Source organism: Bison bison, unplaced genomic scaffold (assembly GCF_000754665.1).
Source record: "Bison bison bison isolate TAMUID 2011002044 unplaced genomic scaffold, Bison_UMD1.0 scf7180017864491, whole genome shotgun sequence".
In the NCBI taxonomy this organism is placed as follows: Eukaryota; Metazoa; Chordata; class Mammalia; order Artiodactyla; family Bovidae; genus Bison; species Bison bison.
Genome location: NW_011495050.1, coordinates 23,714,199 through 23,728,694, shown reverse-complemented (window position 1 = coordinate 23,728,694; position 14,496 = coordinate 23,714,199). Strand labels below are relative to the sequence as shown.

Here is a 14,496-nt window from a genome sequence, read left to right as displayed (position 1 = left end):
ACCTGGGGCAGGATGGAGGGGAAGAGAAAAGTGGGCTGAACTGGGAGGTTAGGATGACATATATACACTATACCGTGTGTAAAATAGACAGCCAGGGAGAACATGCTATAAAGCACAGGAGCTCAGCTTGGTGCTCTGCAATGACCCAGAGGGGTGGGATGGCAGGGTAGGAGTGAGACTCAGGAGGGAGGGGATATATGTATACGTATAGCTGGCAAAGAATCTGCCTGCAATGTAGGACACCCCGGTTCGATTCCTGGGTCGGGAAGATCCACTGGAGAAGGGACAGGCTACCCACTCCAGTATTCTTGGGCCTCCCCTGTGGCTCAGCTGGTAAGGAATCTGCCTGCAACGCGGGAGACCTGGGTTCGAGCCCTGGGTCAGGAAGATTCCCTGGAGAAGGGAACAGCTACCCACTCCAGTATTCTGGCCTGGAGAATTCCATGGACTGTATAGTCCATGGGGTCGCAGAGAGTTGGACACGATTGAGCGCCTTTCACTTTCATAGCTGATTCACTTCATTGTACAGCGGAAACTAACACAACACTGTATAGCAATTATACTCCAATAAAAAAAGGAAAGATGAAAACGAAAGAGTGACCTAAGTGTAGTCAAAACACAGATGCTTAATTATGAAAAAAAAAAAAAGACACTTTTACTTTTCAAAGGATAAATACGATAGGGCTAGTTTTCAGAAAAGATGATTCACCACTCTCATCTGGGAACAGAAAGGTGAAATCTTTATGGGAAGGTTCCTAAAAGATGTCTAAGGAAAAATGAATGCTTTCAAACCTTTGGTTTAGGGAGGAGGCTGTGGGACTAAAGTGTCTTTTTAAAGTAAAGCAACTGACCTTGCAAGCTGTATGGGAAAAGCAACCTATGCGTTCTGCAGCCAAATCGTGAACACACATTTTTGTGTGACATTCCTGCCTGGGCAGCCAGGCTCTAATTAAGATCTAGCCAGTTAGATGATCACCAGGGAGAGAGGTCCAGGGGGTGGGGAACACTTCATATTACATTCCATGAAAACCTTAAACTGTCAAAGCTTAGGAAGGCGCTGATCATCCATAGACATGGAGTTGGGGTCAGGGACTGAAACGAAGGCGAGCACATGTCAGCATAAACTAGCTGCTGACATAAATTGAACATGTGCAATTTTTTAAAAGGTGGTATTGAATAACAGGCCCACAGCCATCCCTCTCGGCATCTCAGACCCCTTTCTTCTCTTCATTCGGGCTCTTTATGGAGTCACTTCCATCAGGCAGAGTTCCATAGGATAAGCCACTTGAATCTGGTTGTATTTTATCCAAAATTTGTTTCCCTGTGGAGACAATAATCACAAAGAATCTTTTGAATCTTGTAGAATAATAAGTCTTAATAACTTCTCCTCTATCTAGGCCAGATTTTATTCCTTTTTTAAAAAGGACAATGTGGTCGCCCTCTAAATAGAAGACATAAACGTCAGGGAAGAAAGGCCCACAGAGTTCCGTGCCCCTGATGTAAGATCATGGCTGTCCACATGAGCAAGCCGTCTTCCCACCCGGGGAGCATGTGCTGTCCCCATGACCATGCTGGGGACAGAAATCAGGCTGGATCAGTCAGGAGACTAACATGAAGTGTGTACGCATCTCCAGACCTCTCTCTCCGCTGTTCTGTCTCCTGGTCCATGTTTAGTCTAACGCATGTAACAACAGAGGAAAACAGACTTTCGGAATGCCTTCTAAAGCTCTTACTGATTCTACATATACAACTGTGTGAAGTGAAAAAAAGTTAAAAGTAAGTAAACTTCACTTCCTACCAAAGAACCCCTAACCATAGAAGGCCTCTCTAAGGCACAGCCTTGCCATGAATGCCGATTCTTGCGCTGAGTGTTCTTAGCTGATAAGATGGTTCAAATGGGAAAGAGAACACAGAACTCATGGGGCCATATTTTCTCAGTCATAGGCACAAGGTTTTAACGGTTTTTTGCTTCAAAGGCTTGGTCCTAACTGCATGGTGGAGGAAGCTGTGAGAACATAACTACTCCTTGCCTAGAAGCCTATAGGTCACCCCAAATCCCTAGCAAAGCCAGAGATTGTTGGGGGTGGTGAGCAGGGAAGGAAGTGAGGACACAGAAACCTGTTTCCTTTGTTCTGGACATCGCTTCTGTTGGGTCTACATGAAACTGAAAGTGTTAGTCCCTTAGTTTTATCTGACTCTTTGCGACCCTATGGACTGTAGCCCACCAGGCTCCTCTGTCCATGGGAGTCTCCAGGCAAGAATACTGGAGTGGATTGCCATGCCCTCCTTCAGGGGACCTTCCCAACCCAGGGACTGAACCCAGGTCTCCTGCATTGCAGCTGGATTCTTTACCATCTGAGACACCAGGGAAGCCTAAGAATACTGGAGTAGGCAGCCTATCCCTTCTCCAGGGGATCTTCCCGACCCAGGAATCGAACCGGGGTCTCCTGCATTACAGGTGGATTCTTTACCAGATGAGCTACCAGGGAAAACCCCCCTAGAGTGGGTAGCTTTTCTCGTCTCCAGAGGATCTTCCCAACCCGGAGATCGAACCCAGGTCTCCTGCATTTCAGGCAGATTCTTAACCATCTGAGACACCAGGGAAGCCCCAAGCCTGCATCACGGAAGTGTTATTCTCAGTGGGAGTGGAGAGCTGGGATGACGATGCATGTGAAACCCCTCTGGATGGATGAGGTGAGGAGCAGGGGAAGAAGCTCTTCACGTTCAGGTGACCAAGAAGAACGTCACTCTTGGACCCAGTACAAGGGCCACCTCACGCTTCCCAAGGAATGATGTTCCTAAGCGTCTGGTCTTAGATGTAGAATTCCCCTCAAAGGTTCTCCAAGCAACAAGGGTCTGTTCCTGCCATTCCCACTCTTTTCCCTACCCTTTTCCAATTTAAAGAAATCTAAAACAGAAATTCTCACTACCACCCAAATCAAGAAAACAGGGTCAGTCCTTTTCTATCCCCAGTGTTTTGTGCAAAACTGATAATCAAATAAATGATTATTAACATTTACAGTTAAACTATCACCTCTGCTTTCATCATTAAATGTACATTTTCTGAGGGTAAGAATTACGTTTTATATTAATTCAACTCCAGAAATCATACCAGCAATAATTCATTTGTAGGATAAAATTTTCTATTATAAATTAAGGAATATACATCTTACCAGGAACATTTCCAAAATCAATGTAAGACTGTGGCAGATGTTCCTTTTCTCTATTTCTTGTGACCAAAACCACACCAAGGAATGACAGAAAACACCTGTAAGAGTAATGTTAATAAAGAACACAAGGTCACTGTATTAAATAACTGAACACGCGGTATTAAGTAACTGAACTCCATCTTCTACATGATGACATACATTCCATTGGTTTTGTTCTTTCTGTTTCTCATGGTAAGCTGCCTAGAAATTGTCTTAATTGCTGCAGCCAATAATATTTGTCCCCAGAACCAAGACCTGGGCAGCTTCCAGTAAGTCTCTGCCCCAGGTTTTTACCATCTGGAGGTTAATTCAGGCTCTAAACCCTTTGGGTAGACACTAAGTCTCATTTTCTATCCATGCATGCTCAGACCCATTACTGGCATGCAACACAAGCAAAAAAATAATTTATTCTTTAATTTTCTAAGAAATTTCGTTGTCCTTGGCCATAAGCATAGTCATAGTTTCCAGACCCCAGAAGTTTAGCTTCGCCCAAAAATCTCACAAAAATGAATTTTCAAGATAGATAGCTTTCTATGTTGAAAATAGTCTGGGCTCAAGTTTGCATAACAATGGTCATGCAGAATACCACATCAAGAAGCAACTAAGCATTCAGAGAGTTCCAGGTGGGAGCCAAGGGAAGAATCAGTACATCGGTGATATTCTGTCAAGGTTCTACTCTCTATCTGCCAGAACACCAGCAATGATTGTCCAGCAAATTCCGAGGCAGGGTTAAAGCTGGGCACCTAGACCCAAGAGAGGGATGGCACCAATCTGATGTTATTAGGTCTCAAGGCAGAGATCTGCCCCAGTCTTGGCCTTGGATCCTAGGTGATCCTAGAGGTATCTGTGGTTCCCTGACTGAGATCTAACCTAAAGGTTCCTAAGGCTGGGATAGGTCTGATGGAGTATAAAAAGGTGGAGTAGCTACAAGGGCCTTTGATTTACCTTGACTTTGGCTGGAACTGAAAATCTCCAGTGTTTCAGATTCCTCACAGAGATATTTAAATCACAAAGACACTGAGCTCTGGGTAGGGTGTTAAGTTGAAAAATATGCTTCTTTTAAGAGCTCGGGAAACTGATGTTTCTTATATTATTTTCCAATTTTCCATGCCTCAGGTCCAATGCCAAAAATCTCACGTAAAAGTAATAGGATTTCACATGCCTTACCTCTGAGACATTTACTCACCCAAAAAGATATATAAATATAGTGAGAAAAGCTGCACCAAGAAACTCCTGATAAAATATGATCCCTACAATAGGGACAGAAGATAAAATTAACTTTAGGGTAAGAATATTTACAATAGCTACATATTGTTTTTCAAATTCCTATATTATTTTTTCGAAGTAAATAGTTACCCTTAAAGTGCACATCCAGTTGTTGCTGTTTAGTCGCTAAGTCATGTCCTACTCTTTGCGACCCCATGGACTGTAGCCCACCAGGCCCCTCTGTCCATAGAATTCTCCCAGGCAAGAATACTGGAATGGGTTGCCATTTCCTTCTCCAGGGGACTTTCGTGACCCAGGGATCAAACCCACATCTCCTGCATTGGCAGGTGGGTTTTTTACCACTGAGCTACCAGGGAAGCCCTAAAAAGGCACATTCAGTAGCTTAGTTTAAAAAATATTTGCATGTGATACTAAGTTTTCAATGATTCCAAATAACACAGATTTGTAGACTTTACATAATGCAAGTATCATTATTATAAAAGCAGCACCAGTAACATAGCTTTCGCCAACAGAATTTTTCTGTCCAGTGCAAGATTTGTACCACTGGAACGTGCAAGAAGAGTGACATTTCCCACCTCCAGTTGTTTAAGCCGGGGGTCAGCAAGCCTGGCCTGAGCGTCTGGGTGGACGCTGGGCCTTTCACATAGCACTTGCACTTCAGGCCAGCTGCTCCCCACGCTGTTGGCCTGGGCCTCACCCTGTGGTCTGCGGTGCACTGGAGGATGCTAACGTGCTGCCCGAGCTCCATTTCTCACTGCCAACCCCTCTCCCATCTAACCTCTGCTGATCTTTCCTTCTGGGTTAAGGGAAATGTGCATCTGTCCTTGATTCCAGAGAGCCCTCCTTCTCTCCTTCTTAGTATCAGTGATTCCCTTTTGGCCTATGGTCCCAAAGCCTTCACAGACTTTTTTTTTTACTAAATAAATTACCTTTTATGTTTGTTTTACATTTTCTGTATTTACTTATGGTTGCGTGTGGGCTTTCTCTAGTTGTGGTGCATGGCTTCTCATTGCAGTGGCTTCTCTTGTTGCCAAGCACAGGCTCTAGAGCATGTGGGCTCCAGTAGTTGGGGTGCCTGGGCTCAGCAGCTGCGGCACGTGGGCCTTGTTGCCCTGTGGAATCTTCCTGGACCAGGGATCGAACCCATGTCCTCTGCATTGGCAGGTGGATTCTTAATCACTACATCACCAGGGGAGTCCTAAATAAATTATCTTTTAATTATCTACTACCTGGAATCACATTGTGTGTGTGCGTGTGTGGTGTTAGCCTTGCTATCCTGTCGACAAGTATTTACTGAGAGTCGTGAGTGCCGGCTGCTGCTTAAGTATTGCCGGTGCCACAGAGACCAAGACGAGGGCTTCCTCAGTCTGAGGTCTGTCGGTCACTTCCTGTGGGAACAAGCCATGTCGCATTCTGGTGAATATTTGTTGAGTGATTAATGTTGCTAAAACATTTTTCCCTGTGATTACACACGTCCTTGGAGTCATTTGAATGTTTTCTTGTTATTCTAAGCCAGTGCCCCATAATATTCATTTCTCAAAGGACATTTTAAATTGCTTCAAACGCTTTTGCTTTTGTGATGTTAATAAACTTCTTTGCACATGTTTCTTCCTGAGGCATAGTATCAGGAAGGTTTCTTCCTGGTATTTTAGGATCTTTTTTCATTGTCGTCGCTCAAAGAGGAATTTCTGTCTTCAAGAGTAAAAATTTTTCAAAAATTTTAGCAAAATACACATAATACACACAATAATAGCGGCTTCCCAGGTCGTGCAGTGGTAAAGAATCCACCTGCCAATGCAGGAGGTACAAAAGACGCAGGTTTGATCCCTGGGTCAGGAAGATCCCTTGGAGAAGGAAATGGCTACGCACTCCAGTATTCTTGCCTGGAAAATCCCAATGGACAGAGAAGCCTGGTGGGGTACAGTCCATGGAGTCACAAAGAGTTGGACATGACTGAGCATGCAAGCGTGCATGCATACATAGCAGAAAATTTACTGTCCTAAACATTTTAAAGCATACAGTTCAGTTGTGTTAAGTATACAGTCATCACTCAGTACACAAAGAATTTGGTTGTAGGACCCCTCAGTGGATACTAAAATCTGAGGATGCCCAAGTCCCTTATATAAAGTGGCATAATATTTACATATAACTTATACACATTCTCCAACACCACAGTTCAAAAGCATCAATGCTTCAGCGCTCAGCTTTCTTTATAGTCCAGCTCTCACACCCATACATGATCATTGGAAAAACCATAGCTTTGACTAGACAGACCTTTGTTGGCAAAGTAATATCTCTGCTTTTTAATATGCTGTCTACGTTGGTCATAACTTTTCTTCCAAGGAGTAAGCGTCTTTTAATTTCATGGCTGCAAAAACCATCTGCAGTGATTTTGGAGCCCAGAAAAATAAAGTCACCCACTGTTTCTACTTTTTCCCCATCTATTTCCCATGAAGTGATGGGACCGGATGCCATGACCTTCGTTTTTTGAATGTTGAGCTTTAGGCCAACTTTTTCACTCTCCTCTTTCACTTTCATCAAGGGCTCTTTAGTTCTTCTTCACTTTCTGCCATAAGGGTGGTATCATCTGCATATCTGAGATTATTGATATTTCTCCTGGCAATCTTGATTCCAGCTTGTGCTTCTTCCAGCCCAGCATTTCTTATGATGTACTGTGCATATAAATTAAATAAGCAGGGTGACAATATACAGCCTTGACATGTTCCTCTCCTGATTTGGAACTAGTCTGTTGTTCCAAGCCCAGTTCTAACTGTTGCTTCCTGACCTGCATATAGGTTTCTCAAGAGGCAGGTCTGGTATTCCCATCTCTTTCAGGATTTTCCACAGTTTATTGTGATCCACACAGTCAAAGGCTTTGGCATAGTCAATAAAGCAGAAATAGATGTTTTTCTGGAACTCTCTTGCTTTTTCCATGATCCAGCAGATGTTAGCAATTTGATCTCTGGTTCCTCTGCCTTTTCTACAACCAGCTTGAACATCAGGAAGTTCACGGTTCATGTATTGCTGAAGCCTGGCTTGGAGAATTTTGAGCATTACTTGACTAGCGTGTGAGATGAGTGCAATTGGGTGGTAGTTTGAACATTCTCTGGCATTGCCTTTCTTTGGGATTGGAATGAAAACTGACCTTTTCCGGTCCTGTGGCCACTGCTGAGACTGCTGAGTTTTCCAAATTTGCTGGCATATTGAGTGCAGCACTTTCACAGCATGATCTTTCAGGATTTGAAATAGCTCAACTGGAATTCCATCACCTCCACTAGCTTTGTTCGTAATGATGCTTCCTAAGGCCCACTTGACTTCACATTCCAGGATGTCTGGCTCTAGGTGGGTGATCACACCATCATGATTATCTGGGTCGTGAAGAATTTTTTTGTACAGTTCTTCTGTGTATTCTTGCCACCTCTTCTTAATATCTTCTGCTTCTGTTAGGTCCATACCATTTCTGTCCTTTATTGAGCCCATTTTTGCATAAAATGTTCCCTTGGTATCTCTAATTATCTTGAAGAGGTCTCTAGTCTTTCCTATTCTATTGTTTTCCTCTATTTCTTTGCATTGATCACTGAGGAAGGCTTTCTTATCGCTCCTTGCTATTTGGAATTCTGCATTCAAATGGGTATATCTTTCCTTTTCTCCTTTGCTTTTTGCTTCCCTTCTTTTCACAGCTATTTGTAAGGCCTCCTCAGACAGCCATTTTGCTGTTTTGCATTTTTCTTGGGGACGGTCTTGATCCCTGTCTCCTGTACAATGTCATGAACCTCCATCCATAGTTCATCAGGCACTCTGTCTGTCAGATGTAGTCCCTTAAATCTATTTCTTACTTCCACTGCAAAGAATTGATGCTTTTCAACTGTGGTGTTGGAGAAGACTCTTGAGAGTTCTTGGACTGCAAGGAGGTCCAACCAGGCCCTCCCAAAGGAGATCAGTCCTGGGTGTTCATTGGTAGGACTGATTTTGAAGCTGAAACTCCAATACTTTGGCCACCTGATGAGAAGAGCTGACTCATTTGAAAAGACTCTGATGCTGGGAAAGATAGAGGGCAGGAGGAGAAGGGGATGACAGAGGATGAGATGGTTGTATGGCATCACCGACTCAATGAACATGGGTTTGGGTGAACTCCAGCAGTTGGTGATGGACAGGGAGGCTTGGTGTACTGCAATTCATGGGGTCGCAAAGAGTCAGACATAACTGACCCAATGAAGTGAACTGAACTATACACGTTCTCCACAAATATTTTAAATCATCTCTAGATTACTTATAATACCTAATACAACATAAATGCCATGTGAATAGTTGCTATCACTTGGCAAATTAAATTTTTGCTTTCTGGAATATTCTGGAATTTGGGGGGGAGGGGATATAGTCTATCTACTATTGGTGGTAGCCACAGATACAGAAATGTGGATATAGAGGGCCAACTGTATTCACATTGGAGTGCAGACAATTTTCAGAACTTTTTTATCTTGTAAAACCAACTCTATACTCATTAAACAGATCCCCATTTCCACCTTCCCCCAGCCCTTGGCAATCACCACTCAACTTTCCATTTCTGTAAGTCTGACTACTCTGGATACCTCATGTAAGTGGAATCATACAGCATTTGTCATCTCATGACTGGCTTGTTTCAGTTAGATAATGTCCTTAAGGTTCACCTGTGTTGTAGCATGTATCAAAAGTCCCTTCTTTTTTTATGGCTGAAAATATTCCTCTGTATATATATATACACCACATTTTCTGTATCCATTCATCAACTTAGGTTGCTTCTGCCATCTGGCTACTGTGAATAATGCTGTTATGAACCTAGGTGTACAAATATCTGTTTGAGTCCCTGCTTTCAATTCTTTGGGACATACACCCAGCAGTAGACTTGTTGGATCACACGGTAATTCCATATTTAATTTTTTGAGGAACTGCCGCAGTGTCTCTCATAGTGGCTGCACCACATTACATTCCCACTAACAGTGCACAAGGGTTCCAATTTCTTCATATGCTTGCCAACACTTGCTATTTTATGTTTTTGTTTTGTTTTTGCTAGTAGCCATCCTAATGGATGTGTGGTGATTTGTGGATTCCATTTGAATTTCCATAATGATTAGGACACGACTGAGTGACTGAACTGAACTGAACTGAACTGAATGATTAGGGATGTTGAGCATTTTTCCATGTACTTGTCAGCCAGTTGGACATCTCTGAAGAAATGTTTCAAGTCCTTTGCCCATTTTTTAATTGGGTTGTTTTTTGTTTTTGAGTTGCAGGATCAAAGAGGAGAGACATTTTTAAGGCTCTTGATAAAAACTATGAAACTCAATTCTAGGAAGGTGGTACCCTGGTACCCGACTCCACAAGACTGCCTGCAACACTTTAGCCATGTCAGCATTGCTTATTGTAATAAAAAGAACAAAACAAAAGCTTTACTAATTTAGCAGACAAAATATGGCATCTCATTTTAATTTTAAGCTATACTTTTTGATGGAGGCAAAGAGAAGAAGTAAGTCAAGAAGCTTCACCTCCATTCCATACTTGAGTAACATCAGATGAACTGTTATCACTCCTGAAAGTTCCAGCTCCCCTGACTCATCGATTGTGTGAGTGTGTGCTAAGTACTCATAGGTGTGCTAAGTATTCAGATTCTGCCCTGTTGATCCTCTTGCAAAACTTTTCTTTCAGGGGAACTATATGTTTTACAGATCTTTAGCACAGTAATTTTAACTATTATGCTGTATGTCATGCTTCTAACTGGTTTTGGCCTTGCTTTTTTCCTTTATCAATAATTCTAGAGCACATAAATATACAGTCTTTTGTTACTTTCTTTTGTCAAAAATGCAAAAAAAAGTAGATGTCTTCAGATATAACCTGTCTCTTTAAAAGTAAGGTTCAATTTTGGGAAATGAAAAGTTAATTACATTTTAAAATTTCCTATTGGCAGGAACCCTGTTTGCCATGAAATAAAAAGGACATATCCATTAGGTAAAAATAATCCCTCCAAAATACATAAATTTTGCATGGGGAAATGAAGTCCCAATACAACCAGGTAGAAAATATAGCCAATAAGCTAAAGAACTAGGGCATACCAGTACCAAACCTAGGAGTGGCATACCTGAACCTACTGTAGTTTTGTTTGGACCGGTTTTGGACTTATGTTTTTGTAATAGTGTTGTGTCTGATATATTTAGACATTTCTATGGACATTCTTATCCATAGAAAGAAAAGAAGTGCAATAGTAGAAAAACAGAGGCCATCACCGCAAAGGCAGTAGTTCCTATTCTCATCTGTCTGGCCTTCTGTGCAACACTGGGTTCCCTTTAGGACCCCACTCTCTGATTCAGGCGGTGAGGGCCAGGGAGAGGAGAGTCACGGAGATAGGACACAAGAGGACCCTTCTGCTGCTCTGATTATCAGAAGGACTGACAGAGAAGACTCTACAAAGCAGGACTAAGATGAGCATCTTGAATTCACAGGGAGGCTAATTTCAGCCCCAATACAAGGTAATACTTCTAATGATTAGAGCTCTCCAAATAATTCGAGTGATTAGAACCGGGACTGAACTGCCTCTGGGGGGCAGAGAGCTCTGGGGAACATTCACGCAAAGCAGGATAACCTCTCCTAGAGGATGCTGTGGAAGAAAGTCAGACACGGGTGGTGGCTAGGAGGATTTGGGCTATTTATCCCTTCTAACCAAAGATTCTTTGATTTCCTTATTACTCTGAGTGAGACTTCATTTACCCTTGTTGTAGGGGTAGAGTCACCTAAGCGTAGAAAGCCCAAACTCACCTGCGATAATGGCACTGATGGTGAAGAAAATATGGTTAACAGGCACCACCGTCGCTGTGTTGTAGAGTTTTGTGGCTTGATTCAGGAGCCTAGAGCAGAAGACACATACTGAAGCTCTGTCTTTACGAGACGCTCAACAATAAGTTAACAATGAGAAATGCATGTTCTTTAGCTGCGACTACAAAGGGAAAGGAAGTGCAGTGAAAGGGCATTTCCAATCAGCAGTCATAGCTCACATGCATCTGATGTATGAGATCAGATGTCAGGTTTTACGGTCTGTTTAAACCAACAACAGTAACAATGAAAAGCAATTAATCATCTTTGGAGGCCACAGAAGTTTGAGTTGGAAGCGATTCAAGCTGCTGGACCGGTATCACACTGCAGCTGATTCATTAGGATAGACCCTAGAATCTGTTAAATATCATATCTGGGGAATGGTCTAGCTATCCCTTGACATGCCACGTGCCAAGAGAGAAGATGGAGAAGCAAAGCAATGTTTAAGGTTTCAAAAACAATGCTCAGCCCTCCAGCTGCAGAGCACATGTGGGAGCTTGGCTTCCCACTCTGGTTGCCAAAGGGTTCAGGTTCCCACAATGGCATGCTGTGGCCTTGCCAGGGACTAGACCTTTTCCAAAGCAGTGCACCAGACTGGTATCACCTGGACGCTCAAAACAGCACTAATGCTTAGGTCGTATTCTAGAGCAACTGGGAGATAAAATTTGTGGGTAGAACCCAAGTGCTCCTTTGTGCGTGCGTGTGTGTATACACGCATGCAGGAATACACACACATGCATGTATACAGGCATGTAAGTATATACATACATGTACAAACAAACCTCCTTGGTAATATAAGTGTAATGGGCAGGCAGGGCTGAGAACCACAGTTGCACAGTTCTACTGTGGTCACACAGTTCTAGTGTAAAAGTTGTGGGGACTGAAACAAGGAGGCAGGAATGTACTTTACCTTCAATTGTGTTTGGCTTTTAAATTCATGAAGCAAGAGTTTCAAGCTAAGGATGCTAATCACTCAATTCTGAAAGCTATTATAACAGTACTGATTAATTCAGAAGAAGGGAGATGAAGCAAATAGCAAGACGCAAGTATTAGAAACACACTTGATCTTATAAACAAACGAAAGAAACAGTTTGTTTATGACATACAAAACAGTGACGTGACATTGGATTTCTCCAGTAACACAGTCCTTGTAACAGGGTCCATAGTCAACCCATAACAATTAGACTTGATTTCCAGCACCTAAGGCAGGAACCACTCTCTTCAAGGTTTGGGCTCTGATTTCCCGGCTGGTGCGCTTGCATAGCACTTTAGAGTAAACAAAAAACTTAGCGGGTAGACTCAGGAGAATCAAGCAGCTGAAGGCAAAATCACAATGTGAAATGGGTGGGAAGTAATTGGAGCCGATGGAGGTGAGGGAAGAGAAGAGCAGAAATTAGAAATGTTCCATGTTGCCACTGTGAGGCCCCAAGAGAAACATAAAACAATCATTCTGCAATCCCATGGGTGCAAAGAAAATTCTGGCTAAAGATGCAAAGTTTTGGAGAAAGGATTTCCCTCCCAGCCAAACGTCTGGTTTTGTCCATCTCTGGGCAATTAATGAGCATGAGCTAAGAGATGAAGGTGAAGGGTTCATGTATTTTCCATATTTAGAATGAAATCCTCGATGTGGACCTGCCCCTTTGATTTATTGCTAATGACAACCTGTGTACGATGGATATTAATTACAAGCAGAAGAGCATCAGGAAAGTATCAAAGTGCACTTGGCTGGATTAGGGCCACACTTTAGAACTCACAAAATGTGGAGGCAATGCTTTGCAAAAACTTATTATTGGATGTGAAGGATAAAGCCAGGCACATTGGTTGAGGATAAGCTTAGACCCCTCACCCTTAGAAATCAGTTGCAGCTAATTTTAATTATCATCTGAAGCCAATATGAATTACTGCTCAGAGAAGCACAGGAATGTTGAAAGATCAGTGAGTGTGCAGGAGCTAACTTACTTGACTTGGAAAACACAAGATGCGATCATGATGATACACATGATATAGAAGATGGGATAAGTTAGTTGCATTTTATCCGTCACAGAAAAAGTGATCATGCCTGAGACGGCTTTTACGGAAATAACAGTCACCGAGGCTGCAAAAGAAAACACAAAACACAAATAAAAGTCATAGTTGAGAGAGAATTGCAAATAAGTATCTTAAATTTATATGGTAGAGTAGTAAATACTCCTGGTATGCTTTAAGAATGAAGACGGCTGTGAGAGGTGTAGGGAGGAATGAGACGCAGGCCAAGCAGTAACCTTGTTGCTCAAGCTCTGCTGGGCTTTCCATTTGCTTAAATCAACGTGCTTCTTATCTTTGGAGCAAGATGCTTATTTTCCAGCTCTCACTGTTGAAAGGATGCTGCGGAGGTTATAATTACTAGTAGACAGAAAGGAGAAAAACAATGAAGGGAGGAGATAAGAAAAGGCAGACTGCCCATGTGATGTTAATGGGAAAATAACCACTAAACTATACTGAAAAGACTTGAAGGCAAATAGATGAGAAGACTGGAAAGTGAAAAGCAACTCACTCGTGAGTTTATTAAGAGCTGTACTAAAGTCCAGACGTGAGCTCTTTTATTAAACTTTCTCTTTATTTTTTAACTGGAAGATAATTGCTTTACAATGTTGTATTGTATTCACTGTACAACAATGCTTGTTGAGCCCTTTTGCTAGTAAAGGCTTAGAAGTTTCACTAAAAATATTTTTTGATAGACAGACACACAGTACAGCACAGAGCTGAGTATTCATTTCTCAGAGTCAACCAGAAGTCTAAGATTTACATAAGCAGTGTCTATTTTCTATGTTGAAGAGAAACCTATCTCTATGAGACCATAGGTTCCAAATATCAATAAAGAAAAAGTGACTTGCTAAGGTTCTGTCAATATGATAGCAAGGAAGCATTTTCTGGAAACATAGTTTTTCTGCAGGAAGAAGACAGTGTTCTCTTTTTGTCTTCAGTTCAGTTCAGTTCAGTCGCTCAGTCGTGTCCGACTCTTTGTGACCCCATGAATCGCAGCACGCCAGGCCTCCCTGTCCATTGCCAACTCCCGGAGTTCACTCAAACTCATGTCCATCGATTTGATGATGCCATCCAGCCATCTCATCCTCTGTTGTCCCCTTCTCCTCCTTCCCCCAATCCCTCCCAACATCAGAGTCTTTTCCAATCAGTCAACTCTTTGCATGAGGTGGCCAAAGTACTGGAGTTTCAGCTTTAG

At 42.4% G+C, this 14,496-nt stretch overlaps 1 protein-coding gene across 1 annotated transcript in view; it reads right to left on the bottom strand.

Annotated features, from left to right (window-relative positions):
• Positions 1–606: 606 nt before the first annotated feature.
• The window catches only part of NIPAL2 (NIPA-like domain containing 2), a gene marked incomplete at its 5' end in the record, with an annotated part of 95,086 nt that continues 81,196 nt past the window's right edge, over positions 607–14,496 (bottom strand). Inside the window, 5 exons of the mRNA XM_010863560.1 lie at positions 607–1,321; positions 3,174–3,268; positions 4,396–4,459; positions 11,223–11,311; positions 13,236–13,371. Of these exons, the coding sequence (XP_010861862.1) occupies positions 1,209–1,321; positions 3,174–3,268; positions 4,396–4,459; positions 11,223–11,311; positions 13,236–13,371 (497 nt within the window). The remainder of the gene's footprint in view (positions 1,322–3,173; positions 3,269–4,395; positions 4,460–11,222; positions 11,312–13,235; positions 13,372–14,496) is intronic.